The sequence below is a fragment of the Psittacula echo genome (genome assembly GCF_963264785.1).
Source record: "Psittacula echo genome assembly, chromosome: 4".
NCBI lineage: Eukaryota > Metazoa > Chordata > Aves > Psittaciformes > Psittacidae > Psittacula > Psittacula echo.
The window spans coordinates 4545215-4564345 of NC_137738.1; the positions used below are offsets into that span (position 1 = coordinate 4545215).

The 19131-nt window shown below is 39.7% G+C and overlaps 1 protein-coding gene across 3 annotated transcripts in view; it reads right to left on the reverse strand.

The window, feature by feature from the left end:
- The window catches only part of CRIPT (CXXC repeat containing interactor of PDZ3 domain), a 34306-nt gene extending 15220 nt beyond the window's left edge, over positions 1 to 19086 (reverse strand). The window contains exons 1-5 of one of the 3 annotated variants that reach the window (XM_080616282.1): positions 19025 to 19086; positions 18747 to 18812; positions 18223 to 18277; positions 17580 to 17683; positions 14025 to 14781 (exon numbers count right to left, since the gene is read on the reverse strand). In XM_080616282.1, coding sequence (XP_080472408.1) covers positions 14717 to 14781; positions 17580 to 17683; positions 18223 to 18277; positions 18747 to 18812; positions 19025 to 19040 — 306 coding nt within the window. In that variant the 5' untranslated portion in view covers positions 19041 to 19086 and the 3' untranslated portion in view covers positions 14025 to 14716. Of the gene's footprint in view, positions 1 to 14024; positions 14782 to 17579; positions 17684 to 18222; positions 18278 to 18746; positions 18813 to 19024 lie in introns of those variants that run through there. The other 2 variants (XM_080616283.1, XM_080616284.1) reach the window with 2 other exon arrangements.
- Positions 19087 to 19131: the final 45 nt, after the last annotated feature.

Sequence of the window (19131 nt, forward strand, 5' to 3'; positions counted from 1 at the left end):
GATGACTGGGAGCTGACTGTGAGAGGCGGGGATATCCCAGCAATGTCAAACTGTGCTTAATCAAAGGCATCTATGGGGCAGCATCACCCTTCCTCAGCAGCAGGCGAGCCCGTCCAGCTGCCACCATGCGTTCTCACCTCCACTGCTTTTTGCTCTCCCATTGGTGACTGAGCATTCCTGCTATAGAGATCCCTCTTCCTAATTTCTCCATCCTAGACAGTATTAGAAGAAAGAGCTACCTGTAATGGGAAATTAGTTGCTGAGATCAAGAGTGTTTGGATTTTCCTGTCTGAAATTGCTGCAGATAAATAGAGCCAGTAAGGTCTGTACTATCTAAAGAAAAGTTTTGAGAGAGCTCCCTTGCTAGTCAAACTGCTGTAAACAGAGATCTTTTCCCTGTTATAAGGTCCTAAACATAAGGACATCCTGTTCTAGCAGGGCTGCAGAGGAGGGTTCTCAGAGCCAACTCCTGAGTTGGTTTTACTGGCAGACACAAACTGGACTGAGCCATCTGGGGCTGCTGCTGCCATCGTCTTGGGGATGCTCTAGGGCTCAGGAGGACATTCAGACCAGTTATAGCCCCATCATGCAATGGAGCAGGAAGGCCTCTAAGCAGTCACTGTCATTTCCTAGCTATGAACCTCTTCAGGACCTGTCTCCCACAGCATGTGAAACGTGCCCTACAGGTCTGAGCTGTAAGATCTTAGCACATGCCTCCCAAGGCCAGGAAAACCAGCCATTCCTGACACAAAGGATGCAGCCAGGGGCTGGCTGGTTTCCTCTTTCCTGCACAGCACTGTATTCCTACTTCTTGGGAAATCATTTTTACTTAATGAGATATCCCCTTGCTATAAAGGCCTGTTTGAACTCATGGGTCTGACAAGTTAGACACATAAAGAATGTTTTTAATGGAAATAAAAATGCTTCTTCTTCTAAAAAGTCCTACTTCCAACACTGCCTGAGGGTTTTATTTCCTTTCCTCCTTTGTTAATAACATGGATGATAAACAATCTGACCTTTACTCCCACAGATTACATTTGTATGCTTTAAAAGTGTCCATTCTCCTTTGGAAATCCACTGCACACATGAGTTCTACTACTGCTATTGTTTTTTGCTTTAAATTCTGGATATTCACATAGCAGCAGGTTAGAAAGTTAGATACTCACCAAAAGTGATAGAGTTACATTTACTTCTGTAGCTAGCTGATAGCCTAGTAAAGGGTAAAGCTGCTGCTTAACTTTAGGCATTCTTAATTCCCACTGAAGTGAGTAACTGTAGCAGGAGTATTGCTCATGGAACACTATGCAAGCTACACCAAGGAAGTATCTGTATGCAAAGTCAGACAAACTTAATCCAAATTTTACATGCACTGGCTTTATCTTGAGATCCTTCCACAACTGCATTTACTACAATGACATTTAAACAAACCAGATGATTTTTAATTCTCTCCAGTAGAACTTCCTTTTCTTTCCCTCAGCCAAACACTTTGTCATATGCTTAGCTAATAAACATGCTGCTTATCTAAAGCTGTTTCTGTTTACAGCCCCAGTACTTACTCCCTGTGAATTCTTGGCAGCTTGAATCACTTGGAATGTGCAAAAATATACCTGCCTCTTTTCCTCTTTACCAAAAAATCCTGCTTGTGATCCAGACATGCACAAACTGTACCTCAAAGAAGAGTGATTAATAATTTGAATCACTACTGGTTTAATCATGATTTAATTTGGCAAATGGATATTCCTGACTTGAATAGCTTATCATTTCCCATTCCAGTGTTTTTGTTACTTCCCGAAAAGTTTGCTTCTCATTGATTAGTAATCTAGTGCTCATTTGCAACAGAACGGAGCCTCTACATTAAATTGCTGCTTCTTTTTCCTAATCAGTAAGACACGTTCTCTATGTACACAAGTGCTTATTTAATATGACATATATTTATTCAGATTTCTAATGTTTATATTTTATGATGCTAGAAAAAGATAGCTGATATTACTTAAGAGTTGATTTCTGATTCCTGATTAGTGTTAAGCTATGTTTAGGTGCAAATTGGAGCTCAAATATAATATAAACATTCAGAACATTAAAGTGCTGTTTTACTAGCTGAATAAAATCAGCTTAATTCCTAGCTAGAGGAATGAAAAGGCTTTTCAAAACAAAATTTCCATTTAAACTGTCACCTTACCTTCATGACCTGAATGGTTATTCCTGGGCATTCCACCCTGCACAATGGTCAAGGCAATTTTATTCTAAAACTGGTGGAAACTGAGTTTCTCAGCTGTAAAGCACCTGTAGAGGTGCATTGTTTACCTCTACAACTACCATGCATCGTGTGTCTGACTTACTGATGACCTTTTCAGACTTGCAGATACAGTACTGAATTTCCTGTTGGCATTAATGGGAAGACATGCAGGCTTGAAGACCACAGCTCAAAAGCTCAGTGTTTATAATTTCCAATTTGCATTCATACGGCTGTGACCATGGGCAGTCCCATAGACTTGGCACAGAAATCCACTTCAGTCCTTACTTTATCTAGACTTCACCTTTCCTTCTAGGATCACTCCTACAAGTCATTCAGTACTTGCATCCTTTCTTTTTGCAAGTATGCACAGGTACTGAGGAAGAAAGTGGTTACACCACAAAGGTTTGCAAGGTAACTGGATGTATACAGCAACCAAAGCTGTGGAATACTATAATTAGTTAAGGTGCAAGAGGACACTGTGTGGTGGTGAATCACTCAAAGAGCCAGATTCACAGCTAAGACTGAAGTGTTGATACTGTGGTTGTGCCTCCTTTGAGCCATGAAAAACTGGCAGACAGCTCTGCAGTGTCTCCCAATCCGAAGAAGTGGAAAGACCTCAAGGGAGTAGCTGCAAGATACAGAGATAAAACTCCATCTCCATCCCAAGTTCTTGGAATACCTTCTCTTCTCATAGGAGGCCAGAGTCTTCTACAGACAACAGGAACAGTGCCAACGATAGACTGGCTGTGGTTTGTTTATACCAGTAACAAAGATTATGACAGGGATCTCAAAATAATATTTTTTTTGGTAGGAAATCAGAGTTTACATAGTATGATTTTATTATAGTTTATATATATATTATATATACAGTTTATATATACAGTTGCAGCTATTATAGTTTATATATAGCCATTTTATAGTTCTGCTTTTTCATGGCAGGACTGTTTCATGCCACAGAAATGCTATGTTTCTGACAGCATTTCCCAATCAGACTTCTTGAAAGCTTGCACACTAAACATTTGCCATCATCTACAAGCAGAAAGAGATTGGCACGAGTGTGCTCTCTGTGAGAGGTACTTAATTGAGAAGTTGGCACCTCACCTTGAACTGGAATAGCCTCATGGGCATGCTGTAAATATTTTCCTATGGCCCAGGCTTTTCAGTGGGGAGGGAGGGACTTGGCAAGGCACAAAGGTCTGTATGAAGGGTAGATTCCGCTATCTGTTTAGTTAAGATCTAACCACCAAGCGTACGCATTTCACTGGCAGCTGCTGATGGCCCTGCTGGTCATCTGCTAGGTTTGCCAGATGAGTTTTGTAAGCAAAACTGGGATACCTGTAACTTTCAGACTGGTGCCTCTTTCTGGATAGAAAAACAGATTTCTCACAAGCGAGGAGCTCTCATTCTTGTTGAAGGGGCTGAGGCTATCAAACAATTAGGCATACTCCCTACACTCGAGAAAATGGTCCACATAACAAAGACCCAAAAGTAGGAAGAATGTTTGCCAGTGACCCTGCTATATTCCTACTGTACTTTGAACTGCAACGAATGTACTGTGATATTGCAAGATTCTTTATCGTTGTGATAGGAAGAATAATAATGCACTGGGAATAGATCACACCGGTAAAATACAATCTCTTTGTCTTGGCTGATAGACGTCTCACACAAAAAGTAGAGTTTTTCTTACACTGACCTTAGCAGGTTGTAACTACATTTATAAACTACATGGATTAAAATAAATGGGTGCTGGTGTTACTCCAGCCTGACAAAGATTGGGCTGGAGGGGAGGAACAAATGGGTTCAGCCGTAGCTGAACCACAGAATGTGAGGCATGTGCTTCACTGGCTTATGCTAGTATGACTGGAAGACCTCAATGCCTTCTCTGAATGCCCCCCAGAACTGCCATAACAGCCACATGATTTGCACTGCAGTAGCAGAGAGAATTCTACACAGATAATACTGTAATGGTAACTAGTATTAAGATACTATATGTAGGCCTGGATGTCTGCCTAATATTTTAATCAGATTACACATGGTGGTGTACAATTATTGATATTCACTAATAGTCAGGATAAAGCCTTTTTAAATACTCAGATACTTTTTAAATACTTTAGAGCTGCCAGCCCAGTACTCCTCATTAGCACTACACATACTGGCTTTCCAAAGCATTCAAGAAACACTTCTAGCAGAAGAGTTCATTTAATTACTGGGTGTTAGAATTTGATGGCTGTACCTGAAGCACAGTAGGACTATCTCAATGTTACTTCACATGTACTGGCGGCAGCAGCAGCAGGCTTTGCAAGATCCTACTTTTCCTCGTCTAGTTTAAGAGCAGTTTACGGAACAGATTGCTCTTACAGTCACTGAAGCTCTGAAACTTGCTGGGGTGCCCCCAGTTCTAGAAGGAAAAGAATTCCTGGTGTTTAATCATAGTGCCTGCTATTGAAAACGCAGGAACACAGTCCCCCGTTTATCACTGTCATCCCCTTCTGGGAGATTTTAGGGGAGATTTTGAACAGCTCCCAAAGCTGATTTTGTAATGACCCAGATGCCACGACCTTCGTAAAGTCATTTGTAGCTAGCTCAAAAGAGACATCAATCTTCATTGCTAGGCCAACTCACATGCAACGGGATCTTCAGCCTTGAGATGGGCACTGCAGCTTTCCTGCACAAAAGCCTGTGTGTTGTTGGGAGCTGAAGGATGAGATCCTTAGAACAATCTTAGTGAGAAGCTACTCAAGCTGTGTTAAGGTCTTAACGCTTAAAGGTTGCTAGGTATCAGATTCCCAAGATGAAGAAGGACATGTCTTCAGTCAGCCTTTCACCATGAGCTCCATTTTAGGGATAAAAGACTTACCATTCTTACAGGAAAGAGGAATACACAGTGGGCGATACATGGGTTTTCTGGTTAACTCAAGCATGTTTAAATATTGATTACTGAAAAACAGCAGTTCATTTCAGAGCTGTTCTCAGAAGTTAAGAATGATACTCATGTGAACTTTTATCCAGACTTAAAATACTATAGAATATTAAACTAAGTTTGAACATTTAACAATTCACTTTGTGGACACATAATGAGCATGGTATTGCTTGGTGTTGAAAAACAGCAGGACAGTCACCAGCATCATTCCTGCAGTCTTGCAAGAAGATCCAAAATCCAAGGAAGAACTTTCTCATGCTGATCAAGAATTAAATGGAAACAGATCCCAAATCACATTTTGCCAGCACTAACAGCAAAAACAATCGCCAGACACTGATTACCATATGTGGTATGTTCGTGTTATGCTTCCAGAATCTGTACAAGAGAAACAGCTATTTCGCAGCTTCCTTCTCACTTCTCATTAGCACCATGCAGTCTCTCAAAATTCTTGCTCAAGGATAATAGTATTTGATTCATAGCTACCCAACAAAAACAGACAAGATGTTCTCTCACTGTAGCAATAATGGCATTATAACATAAAACCATAAAATCATTGAATAGTTAGGGTTGGAAATTACCTTAAGATCATTCAGTTCCAACCGCCCTGCCATGGGCAGGGACATCTCACACTAAACCATGTCACCCAAGGCTCTGTCCAACCTGGCCTTGAACGCCGCCAGGGATGGAGCATTCACAACTTCCCTGGGCTGGAATCTAAAATGAACTACTCATCTCCGCACAAGAAATCCAAACCAAACCAATTTGTCCCAACTATTTACAAAGCTTAGAGAAGACAAACTTAACTGCGTATTTCCAAAGACACTCAAGCATTACTCAGATCTCAGTAAGAGCAGAATGACCAGACACATCTGAGGATCCAGACCCCTAATCTTTGCTCCTGAGGATTCTGTCCCATTCCAAAGGATTCTGTGGGTAATTTTCCAAAAGATGCCTTGATCAGAAAATCAAAAAAAAAAAAAACAACCCAACAACCAACCCCACCAGAAAAACAGGTCTCCCCAGCCAGCATTGCCACTATGAACAGCCAGAAGATACAAGATTGGTGTAATCTAATACACTGCCCTCTATCCTTTCTGTCAGAATTAGGGCACAAGCTAAAATTCCTGGCTGGCATGCAAGACAAGCATGCCACAGTGCTTTAGAAACTGCTGCCCAGTAAGCCGCCGTCTGGAATTCATAGCGCACTGGAAACAGCAAGGCAATTATGTGCCCATTCCTAAAAGTCATTAGCAGTGGTTAAGTGGACTACAATGAAATATAGGTATGTGGCTGCAGAGAGCCATTCTCCTCCAGAACTGCCCTTTTCCTCTGCACGGATGCTTCTACATACTGAAATCAGGACTCTCAAATACACAGAAATGTTAAGGGGCCTTCTGCAGGATTCAAAGAAGACAAAGCTGTAGTTGTTTAGCCCTCAAAAAGTATTTTTAACCCTTTTCCTTAACCTCAAGCAATTTTCTACAACAGACTGGACAAGGGCTGAATGATACACGGTATCATGCAATGATAAACTGTGCCATGTATATATATATAACAGCAAGTCACTACTGCACCATGAACCTGTTTCAATATATGGAAGATGATCAATTGTCAGTTAACAGGCTGCCTCATTCCTCCCGTGAAGGCAATTTATTTATCACTGGTTGGAAATCTCAGCTCAGAAGCCCTGATTGCTATCTTTTGAAGAGAATATAGAACTAACAAGGTAACACAGAACAACAAGGCTTCTTAAGCTCTGTGGAATGAAACAAGCTGTCCAGACCCTTATGCACAGGGAAAAGATCAGCTGCTATTGTATCGTTATTTACCTGCTAGTGGCAAGCTGAATTTTTATTACAGCTTTATTGGAAATAACAGTAAAGCAGATAGTGATGGTATATAAAAATTGCCACTTGTTCTAATATGCCACGTTTTGTACCTTATTCATACTGTGCAGTACCTTACTACACAACTTGATGTGAACACCCATTCTCAATGAAACTGATTCAATGGGAATTAGGTCCCCAACTACCTTTAAATATTCCCACCTCTGAACCAAACTAGGCACAACACTTGATGCTATTTTACATCAAGAACAGTGGCAAAATCTGACTGTAAACCTGAATCTGAATTAAAAGTTTCTCTTCTATATATATGTTTTCTAACAGATTATTGATTTAATACCTGCTCTTTCTTCAGCAGTCTTGCTTTTACCAGTTTTATAAATATTACATTTTTCACATGCAAATGTAGTTTGAGATATAGTTGTGTGTTCCTCCATGTACTGTAATCCTGCTGATCCATCTGGATCTGCCTTAATCTGTAGCAGAACTGGGATAATATCGTAACCCACAGGTGTCCAAATAAGAACAAGTCAAACTGACAGTTTATGTATGAAATGTTCAACAAATATTACATTTCCTGCCTAACTTAAATCAACACTGAAAGATGAACAATGATCCAGAGAAAGTGCTTACATAAATGAAACAGCTGTATGGTTCAGAGTATTAAGTACTGATTAGGAAGCTTATATACACACACACGCACATGCACAGAAAACTGATCGGACCTCGAAGGGGAAAAATCCCATACAAAAACTATGCTCTGTTTGTTTTCCAGACTAATTCCTTAAAGGGAATAATTCATTAACGGGTTTTTTTGCTACAAACTCTTGTCTTAGTCTGCCCTAGTCATACAGGTATCAAAAGTATCACACAGACAACAGACACACATAGACAAGCCATCTCCTAGCAATCTACCTATGCCAACCCCAACCTGAGACCGTTCCCTCAGCAGCCTTGGACAGCTCAGCTGAATGGTTCTTATTTATCTACTTTGTGTGGCATAGTGAAGGAAACTTAATGCTGAATGCTCAATGACAGAAGCGTGTGCTTGCACTCCACACACTTTTACTGTTGCTAGTATTACGATTTCCTCCCTCAGTCTAAGCACTGACTTTTCATTACAACTATAAAGGCAGGAATAGAACCAGAGCATATGGCACTTAACAGTAGAGCAGCCTTTATAAAATTGCATTTCACAGCTAGCATGTGACAGATGCACTTGTCAAAATCTGGCTAACCCATATATTCACCTCCAAAATCTTCATGACCTTGCCATAGAGAGTCTTATGTTGAAAGGACTTGAAACTTTAAATTATTTACTGAAATAAATTCAGCCTTTAAAAAAACCGTCCCTGGTCCCCAGCTGCTTCTGAAAAAACAAACCCAAACCAAACCCAACCTTCAGAAATCTTTTATAGAATAAAAAGACACAGCGATTGCAAGCTAGGTTAAATCCTTAGTATCTGCATGAGCATTTGTTTTTAATTTAGCTAAGGTAAACAACTTAAAAAGTTTAATCTTTTATAGTGAACATATGTGAGTCTTTAAAAACTGTTGGTTTTTTAATTCATATGCCGTAATACCTAGTTGCCTATTTTTATCTCAGCACTGCACTTACTCAACGTACAGCAATAACATGCTTCTATGTTAGCCAGGTGCAGAGGGGTAGTTATAAGAAGAAAAGTAGATAGAAAGAAATGGGGGTATTATCAGCAAAATCTTAAGAAATCATTTGCTTTCAGTGTTCTTTACAGGATTTTCCTTGCACAGGTCACTATTTGTAATGTTTTAGAATCTGTGGCAGATGTTAAATTGGAAAACTTTGACTCTTAAAGCCTGAATTCTGCTCCCTCGCTAGCAGACACTTATTTTCTTAGCTACTGTCAAGATAGGCACACGGAGCCTCTCTGTCTAGAACCTCCACAACAGCACTGCAGGATGCTATATGGAGTTAGCACACAATGCCCTCTTCTTCCTCTTCACTGCAGCCCTACCAAACCTATGTAAACCCATACTGATTTACTTACCTGTCCACTATCCCTAACCTAGGCTGGGAAACGTGCTGGTTCTGAATTTAGATTTCACATGTTCTGATGAGAAGGGCCGCAATCAATGTTACTAGTATCTCATTATCCAAACAAGGATCTATTTTAAGCTTAAAGCAACTAATCTTACAGTTCACTGCTTCAGGTTCTCTTCATATTCAGGCTGACATGACTGCATACACAAAATGCCTGACCTTTGACAGATTTCTGTGAAATCCTAATCATTAGGGATTACCTGAAAACGAACAAAATATCAAATCTGGAAATCAGTAGAGTAACTCCCTTAAATCACTTTTGCTTACTTCCCATCCTCTAGGAAACACCGATTTGGGAAGCCATAAAAGGAAGCTATTAATCACTGAAATGTCATGTCATCACTCCTTCAAAAGCCTTCAATAGAAAGGCAGAGATTTAAGATGTTAAAGTCTTTGCTTAATCCAATTAGCATTTAAATATTTTAATTACTAAAAGATGACAACTGGACTGTGCTAAATGCCAACTCCCTGAAGTTTCAATAGAGCCTCAGTCGCACTGACGTGTTACTGAACAGCAGTAAAAATATCACAGAGTCACAGAATCAAACAAGTTGGAAAGGACCTTTAAGATCATCAAGTCCAACTGTTCCCCAGCACTGCCAAGGCCACCACTAACCCATGTCACTGAGGGCCTCGAACAGTAAATGCCCATGACACTATCTGGGAGCTGTATAAACTTAAAATCTTCACTTTCTGTGGCAGCAAAAGGAGTAACAGAAAATTAACAGCAAGGAATGTTTCCTGAAGACTGGAATGAGAGTGATATATTTAAGATGCCTGTGATGAGGTTCATTAGCCAGTAGACAATGGCAGCTGTGAGTTCTGTATGTTTCTGTGCGATCTGAAACAGTGAACAATACTGATATTTAATCATCAGAACCATGATGAGGCAGAAAAAATATAACAACAAAATAAAACCTCAATATTTGTTTTCTCAGCACCATTTGGCAAACAAGCATACAGTAAGTGCATTTGCTGGAACTGCTTGTGGTTAATGAATCACTAACATTGCAAAGTTCAGTCCGCATCTTTCAGTGCAGAGACACAGAAAGGAAGAAACAGTAATTTCTTTAGGACATCAATTCCGTGGTGCCTGAAAAATCTACCTGCAATTTATCACAAATGAATTGCAGCAAGGCAAAAAACCCAGTAAGCAACAGAAGTGTCTTTGCGAACCATTAAGAAAGGAATCTTTACCAGCAATACCCACATGCAGAACACTCCACTCCGCTCTTCTTTCAGCTTCTTGGCAAGATTTCAAACAAATTCTTCCAGGTTCCTTCAACACATCTGCTCCTGTTGCCCTTAGTGGGCTCCTTGTCAACAGAGAGCTCACGTTTTCTGCAGGCACTAGTCAGACATGATGAACACATGTATACCTCATGCAAGTCCTGCAAAGTGAACTATGCCCCCCCCCCCCCCCCAATTTGATGAAAAATCAGTTTCTGATTAATTTCAGATGACAACTTCTTCCATAAAAGCACAAGTGTGGGAGGAAGACAAGCAGCTCAAAACCAACTGGTCTTCACATGAGGCACATTTATAATCCTCACTAAAAGAAACATTTGGCTGTGTTATTTGTAATATGATGATTGGAAGAACAAACATTTTTGCTTAATAGCAAACCTCAGCTGCAACGCAGCAATGTATTCATTCTCTCATGATATTCAGGGAGAGATTTCCTATCACCACTATTCCATTTTATTTTGCACCTTGATCTGGTAAAATACTGTAAGCAAAAGTGATACCTGCATGATCCCACACTGAAGTAGTGCTCACTGAGCAGATAGTCAAACAACTGGTAAGTCAGAGACTGGGCAGCAACACTGCTAGAAACATTCTCTAACATCCAACGCAAATGATAGAGGGCCCCATCCTTAGGCCATATATACATACTTACAGGAGACCAGGAAGAGTTTCAAACCAGAGAAAACATTTTCTTGTCTGAAGGGTTTTTAAAGACCTTATTAGCCCCAGAATCTTACTCTCACTGTAGAGGCCCTGTCACTAAGTTTTGCCATAGCAGATGTAAAGAGCCACAGCTCCAGCTCTTGGCTTACTGCCTTTCAGTGAATAATGAATCTCTCATGCTGGGGATTCTTCCTGCAGCTGGGGAACTTCCAGCTCTGTATTAGAAAAATATATCAACATGGTTCATTGTACCACTTCAAGCAGCTCTTTACTTCAGTCTATTGTTTTTTAATGTTATGCACATAGCTCTTATGCCCACTGACAACACAAAGGCACAAAGTCATTCTTGCCCAGTATTTGTCAAGGAGATTGGCAGAGGGTCTTGCTCTAAGAGTCTCTGGGTACAGTGATGCTCGGCTGATACAGAATTGGAATACTTGTGCAATCTGAGGCACTGTGGAGAGATGAGCTGATGACAGAAGTGGTGGCAAAACAAGCATGTAGGTGCAACAGACTTACCATCTGAAACCTCTAGATCTTTTATTTTGCTAAGTAAGATATTTTGGTGCAATTCTGGGACATTCTCAAGAAAAACTGAATACCAAGTGGTCAGTGACATCCCTGTGTATGACAAAGTCTTTCTTGCTATCCTTCTGATAATGAACAGAGTAAACCTAAGAGGGGAAAAATCCTGCCCTATTTCTACACACAAACTATCAAAATAGTCCTAATGTCTTGGAACAGTATTGCTGAATGACTGTCCTGCATGGTCCTTTCTCCAGCTTCCAGCACAAAGAACAGGTTTAACAAAAACAAAACATCCAACCAACCAAAAAACATCTAACAAAATAAAACCAACAACATGAATGTGAGAACACCCTGGCACAACAAGGACCCTTCAACAGCCCCTGTTCAAGTTTCATATGACCAGCTCCTACAGGCACAGTAACATTTTTACAGTTAATCTGTTCTTTTCTCTCTATAATCTGCATAAAAATGTTGCTTATACTTAGCTCAGTAATAGCTCTGGCCAATGAGCATGCAGAAACAGCAAGTACAGTATAGGAACTCAGCACTACTGAGGAAAATTCTAATTCTACTAAATTTGGCAGCACAAATGTCTTATGTAACCTGTGATTTAGAGGACAGTCTGATCATCTGTTTCATCTGGGAATATTAGCGTGTTCTTTTCAGTACATTAAACAAAAATGGCAACTTTCCATTGCAGATCTTGTTTTTCACTGCACAATGTCTCAGGAAAGGTGTCCCATGCAAACAAAACAACTTCAGTTATCAACAAGAATGCCTTTATATGACAATTCAATATACTGAAGGAGTATCCAAGTTTAAAAGCTCACTTTAAGTGCTTCTTTACCAAGACTGCCTTGAACTGTGGCGCATCTCAGAGGTGCAGGAGAGGGCTTGTGATCCAAATCTAAAGCAATGAGTCTCCAAAGCAATGCTTGGGAAATAGGCTTTTCTGAAATGTGACTGTTGCATCAGCAAATTCTACAGATCTCAGGAACTGAACCTCTCATAAATAAGGTTTGAGAGCTACAGATGGAAGCTCCCAAGCATGTACAAACCACTTGAACAACAAACCACTGTTTGTATGCACTATTAAATAAAACAAACCCCAAAAGTGTCCTCCTTTTCCAATAGAAATACATTCTAACATGCAAGAGCAGCTGCCCAGTAAGAAGATACAGGTGCATACAAACTCTAGTCACAAAATACTTCTGAACAAAGGATTATTTAAATCCCTGTTGTTCTTAAATCATTTACAAAATGAGGTAAGAGTTCGTTCAGTGCCAATTTTTACAGAGTGCATTAAACATTCAATTCATGCCACATATTCAAGGTTACAAAGTCATGCAATTGAAATACAGATATTGGCAAGTTTTAGGAAGACAAGAACTTTCATTCAGAGAAGAGCAAAAACCAATCCATCTTATAGAACACACTCACAAAAGGGCGAAGAGTTCAGAGAACGTGGAGAATCTGCCACCGGACACTCTGCTGACATATTGCTGCAATACTTCAAGTCAATTATTGACATTTTCTTCTCATCCATACAAAGGATGTGCCATAGAGATGTACACTAACAGCAGAATTCCTTAATGTGTTTGGAAACGAGTGGCCAGCACCATGTGGAAGTAACATTGTAGGCTACCAGCTAGCTAATCCACATACCTCCAATTGTTAAGGTACGTGAAGTCTTTAAAATAAAAAGCAGCAGCATTCTTCTCTTCTCAGGGACCCAGCTCACTCCATTACCCTGACACAGCTTCTTAGTAAATATCAAGTGCTGAAAAGAATTACCATTTTAGCAACTGCAGGATGTCAAGATGTCAATACATTCAGCACAAGAAACTTTGGTGACAAATGCTCAATAATGGATAGTTAAGGGTGACAGGAAATGTCAGGCAACCCTTTAGAGGGCTACTTACAGCACAATCACAGCATGGCAGGAGCTAAGAGAGTAGCTATATGCTCAGTATTCTTTATTTTCTTCCACTTACAGAAAGAACAGTGATTTTTCAGACTCCATTAGTCATGCAGTTCTCTCAGTAACAGATTTGAGAATAAAAGGAAACCTAAACCAGAGTATCTATTAATAGGGAAATTCCCATTAATAGTTTTTCTGTTGCAGTTGAAAGAAAGTTGCAGAAGCACAAGAGATTGCCAAGAGGAGATTGCTGGGAGGAGACACACTTAAATAGGTCTATGAATTATGAGTACCGTTCTTTTCCCTTAAAATGCATGCACAGTCAACACTTATTACTCTGCATAACAGAAACTGCTTTCTTATGCAAAAACTAACTGAAGGATAAAAGAAATGCAGAGCCACACTGAACCCCCATGCTCAGAAGCTCGCCTAAAGTCTTAACATCAAACCAATGCTGAAGAGATCTTGACCTTTCAGATTTGACATGCATGTAGGCAATTACATCATAGAATTCAAGAGCCAGTTTCAAACCAAGTATTTAAAAGCCAGACAAACCTAGGAAATGATGAGACTGAAAGCTGGCATTAGAAACTGATGCTCATTATTTTATTGCCTTGGGCCACCAGATGCTGTACGTAAAGCCTCCTTAGAGGCTAACAAGGGAACAGGTGATCAGTCTTACTGCCAAAGTAAGAACTGGCAGAGTAACACACTAGATTTCAGTAGTTTGACACTTTGTGATCTAACCAGCCCTACTGGAAGCCAGAAAAAAAGGAAAAATCAACATGACAACTGCATTTATTTAAAGGGGAGGATGTAATAGTTTGGGATGAGAGGAATTATAAATACCTATAAGCATAGAACTAAATGAAGATACTACTTTAATGAGGTGATACAAGCTTGCATTTTATATACATCTATAAAATATTACTATCAGACAAGCAAAGACTCAAGATACGTCCAAAGAATAAAACTGTAAATCTTCAAGATCTGTGTCATGATAGTTTCAACCTATCCACAAGGATCTTATCCTTCAGTTTGAACTGTATCAGTTGCTGAAAACCATTACCTTTAAATATCAGTTAACATTAGTGCTAAAACAAGAAAAAAAACAAGTATTATGTACATTTCTAGGCCACCAGACTGTGTTTACCTCTCATCTCATTCCAAATAACAGCATTACCTTCCAGAAAGTAATATTCACAAATGATTTCAGAGAAAAATTACTGTACAAAGACACAGAAGTTGAAGTCTATAAAAAGACTAGTCAAAACAATCAGACAGAAGTTTGCTTGTAGTTCTTCGTATCCAAGACCTTCTTGCCACACATTGAGCAGATGCCTACAAGCACACAAAAGGTGTGTAAATTACTTTAAAATCATTCAAGTTTTCCTTCAAAACTATAATTGCCATGTTTTTGTAAAGATGTTTTAAAAACTTATTTATATGAGCTCTCATTGACAATCTTTGTATTTTCCCACCAGATATTGCAAATTCAGAAGTAATAACATGACTTTTCATACAAATTAGTATTTACAGCATACACAGAATACCATCACTTAACAAAAAAAAAAAAAAAAAGGCTCTATTTTGAGAGCATTATGATTCACAAAACTGCCCAAGACCTCTGCAATTTGCTAGAGTACTGGAAGACAGCCAGGAAAGGCTCCCATCTGCTAAACAGGTAAAAATAGTCTATTTAACTTTACAAGTCCTGGAGTCAAACTGAGGCCTGAGATGGACAGAAAGTAGCAAGACTATGAAAATACAGTTACCACCAAACTGACTGCTAAATTTAAGATGTGAGAAGCTTCAGACAATTGAGAAAGTTGAGAAGAAACCAGTTTTATGAAATTAAGCTATTTTTAGAATAGCAAAAGTGACAATGGACACCAAAAACACTCAAGAGCTGAAGTGAAGGTGACTACTGATGTCTCAGAGGGCTTTGACCTAAACGCAAAGAGTGGCAAGTCAGAAGAATAAAGCAGCAAAAAGTACACAAGTTCAGCAGGGGCAGAGGGGTGGGTTGCCTCTTCTTCTGAAGCACCTGCAGAAAGGTGCTAAATCTTTTGCCTGGTAGGGCCACTTCTCATTTTAGAAGATCATTCATCAGCAGTGTCAAAACTGTCAAGTGTTAACTTTCTCCAAATCATATGCTTTCATATATTGACATCATGTGACTCACTAAGAGCCCATTAAGAAAGAGAACAGGGAACATGCCCTGTGATTTACTTCAGAGAGCAAAATCTAGCCCACAGGCTGTTCAGTTCTAAATTGAGAAGTAATTAAGTTTAGATTGCCTCTAAATTTCAGAGATGCAACATTTGACACATTAAGCCATATGACTGCATTTGCTTCAAAAACCATGACATAACCAAATCATTGATGGTCACGACTACAGCCTCAAGCACTTGGGAGTTCTGAATTTTATGAAGAAACCAGATTCAAGCTGGAAGGATACACAAGCAAAGACAAAATGCTCAAGCCCACACAAATCAGACGTAAGTTTAAGAAACATAACAAGGTTCTACCATATGGGATTCAAGCAGCCATCTGGTGAGCATCTAGCAACTAGAAAAGGCAACCTTCCCACAGCAGGCTGCTAAACCACTGACTTAGTGACACAGTGCACATTTATTGAACAATTAAAGTAATTTCATAAACAAAACTTACTACTAGTTAGATGTAGCTCTACTTCTAACAACTGGTTCACCCCCTGCCAGTGTGCTGTGTAGATTCCTTGGTATTAACAATGTGACTGAGTTCATGTTGCCTTTTTCCCCCCTCCAGAAATAACAAGTTTGAGCCCTTTCGCTTACCTTCTCAAAAATCACAAAACTAGTGAAAGTTCTATGTCCTTAAGGGTCTCCATCAAATTTGCCTGAAATTGATTTTTTTTCCTCCTCGGAAATTTTTAATTTTTTTAACAATACTGAAGACTTATGATTAATATGGGAGACAGAAAGCTTTCAAGTATAAGCAGAGTTACAGGGAAGTCATTCACACATAACTCACATGTACAGAAAAATTTTATATATTATGTACTGTAGGGTTCAATGTCTTGCTTTATAGGAATTACGAGTATTATTATTACTCTTGATTTTTCAGTTTCACCTTAAGCCAAGCTTGACTTACAATGCATCAAACGTGTTCACAACTGGACCATGGACCTGACTCCTTTTAGAGAAACAAACCTTTCAATGGCTTATGTTAAGCCACTGAACGTGCAATACAACACGCAGGCACAAAACCATGAGCATGATTTGCCTTCAGAGGCACTTTCTTAACTGCTTTTACAGCTCAGTTTATTCTTTACCTTTGCCTTTTATTCCCTAGGTATTCTACTTTTCTCAAGCTAGCCTATTGCTTTACCAATATCAGAAGTTGGCTTTGTGGTTGGTTTGGGATTTTTGGGGGGGTGTGGATCTGGGCTGTTTGGTTGAGGAAATTTTGTTTTGTTTTTTGAGACCACTATTTAGAGGTTTAAATATAGCTATTGTAAAAATGAGAGAGGGAAAAAGAGAGCAGAAGAGAGACAGCAACAAGGAACTGAGTTTTACAGAATCTTACTATTTTTTTAAACTAAGGAGAATCTAATTCACTAGATAACAGTTTTCTATTCTATGCAATTGCCAAGATTAAGCTTACAGCTATTCTTCCAATTCTACCGATTTAGATACCAGAAACATTCTAAAAGAAACAGAATCACAGAATAACTTAGGTTGGAAAAGATCTCCAGCAGTCTCCACTCCTGCCCCTGCCTCACTCAAAACACAGCCAACTTGGATAAGGCTGGCTCAGGGCTTTTCAAGTCAAGCTCTGAGTATCTTGTGTAGAGATTCCACAACCTCTGAGGGTCACTGCTATTACAATATTTGACCACACTCACAGTGGAAACTGCTTTCATTACAATTAGAATTTTCCACATTCTAACCTACATATGTTGTCTCTTATGCTATTACTGCGCACCTCTGAAGAATCTGACTCCATCTTCTTTAAGCCTTCCTATTAGTAGCTGAAGATAGAAATTAAATCTCATCTTAGCTTTCTCTTTGCAAGGCAAAACTAATTCAGGAGTTTCGCACCAGCTCTCCAATTTAAAACCAAACTGGGGTAATTTGGTACTCTGTGAAACTCACCTTTTTTATAGGCACATCCTTGACAATAGTGAGACCCTGGCTGATGCACAGAACTCTTACAAATCCGACAGATTGCAAATTTGTTCTTTCCATAAGGATCAAATCTGACAAAAAGGAAAAGTAGCTTATATATACACCTTGAAATAAAGTATTTCCTCTGCTTCATCCTAGAAAGTCTAAGCCAGATGGCACAGACAGAAACTCCAACAAGAATTACTTCTAATGTGCTTTTTAATTAAGATACTATTTTGAACTTAAACATCTTCAAGCGCCTTGCCCCCTTACATAACAGAACACCCTCCAGACATCAAGAAAATGCTCAAAAGGTTGCACCAGCCATCTTAGCACAGAAAATAAGCCTTCTTGGCTCCTCTGCTAACAAAAGCATCAAACCATAGCAATGGCAGTAAGAACTGCAGCAAAATAGCTGTCCATGCTCTATGATTCAGCAGAAAGTACCCATGAAATACACATGGGCATACTTTTGCCAAGTGATCAAATGTCATAATCCCTACTTTTTTTCCCTTTTTTTTAAAAAAAGTGGATTTTGGACAAGTTTTGAGCAGTTGTCAAAAAATGCAGGAAACATGCCTCAGTTATAGAAAACTGTTGTTTTTAGCCAAGAATAGTATTAAATACTAACCTTGCCTTCTTTGAGGTCAATGCCTTATTTTCATTTAACTTGCGGCCACCACTTTCTACAGAAAGAATAAAGCCATAAAGCAGTAAATTCCCCTGTTCCAAGCATACTTTAAAAAGTATACAGTTTACAGCTTTTACATCTCTACAAATAAAGTCACAAAAAGAGATAAAGCATACAGCACAGCATTAAAGCACAGGACAACAAAATAGTTTACATTGTACCGGCATATCATATATTCATATATATGAAGGAGACCACAGAAATTCAATACTGAAGAGCTCAGAATAAATAAACTCCCAATGAATAGAACACAGAATTGTTTGGGTTGGAGGGCACCTTAAAGATCATTCAGTTCCAGCCCTTTGCTTTGGGCAGGGACTAAATCAGAATGGAAGGAAAACTACGGAAGTTAGAAATTAACCCAATTACTTCATATTTTACCCTTACGATCATAAGACAACTCAAGATGCCCAACTAGCTTTAGGATACCTGAAAAACAAGCGTTAAACCTCCCCCAGAGTTACCTGTTGTGTTTCTCGCACCATCTTTCCACGTATCGGGAGTGATTACAGTACCGAGCTTCTTCTCACCTACACAGGGAAGGATTACAAAGGAAAACAATATATCTATACGGCATTAACACTCGCACCAAATGCCGCCTTCAGAAGAATGACAGCTCCAGGCACTCCTGGAAACGCCACCTAAAGCCCACCCTATACAGCCCAGGACCCGCAGTTGTCCAGCCCAGCCCGAGCCCACCCTGGGCTCGGCAGACCCCCGCCGACGGCCCGCCCGCACTCACACTTCTCGCACACCATGGCGGCTACCCCACCACAACAACGGCAACACCATAACCCGCTTCCGGGTCCTCCCCGGAAGTGACGTCTCTATAGCGCCGGTTTCCGTCGC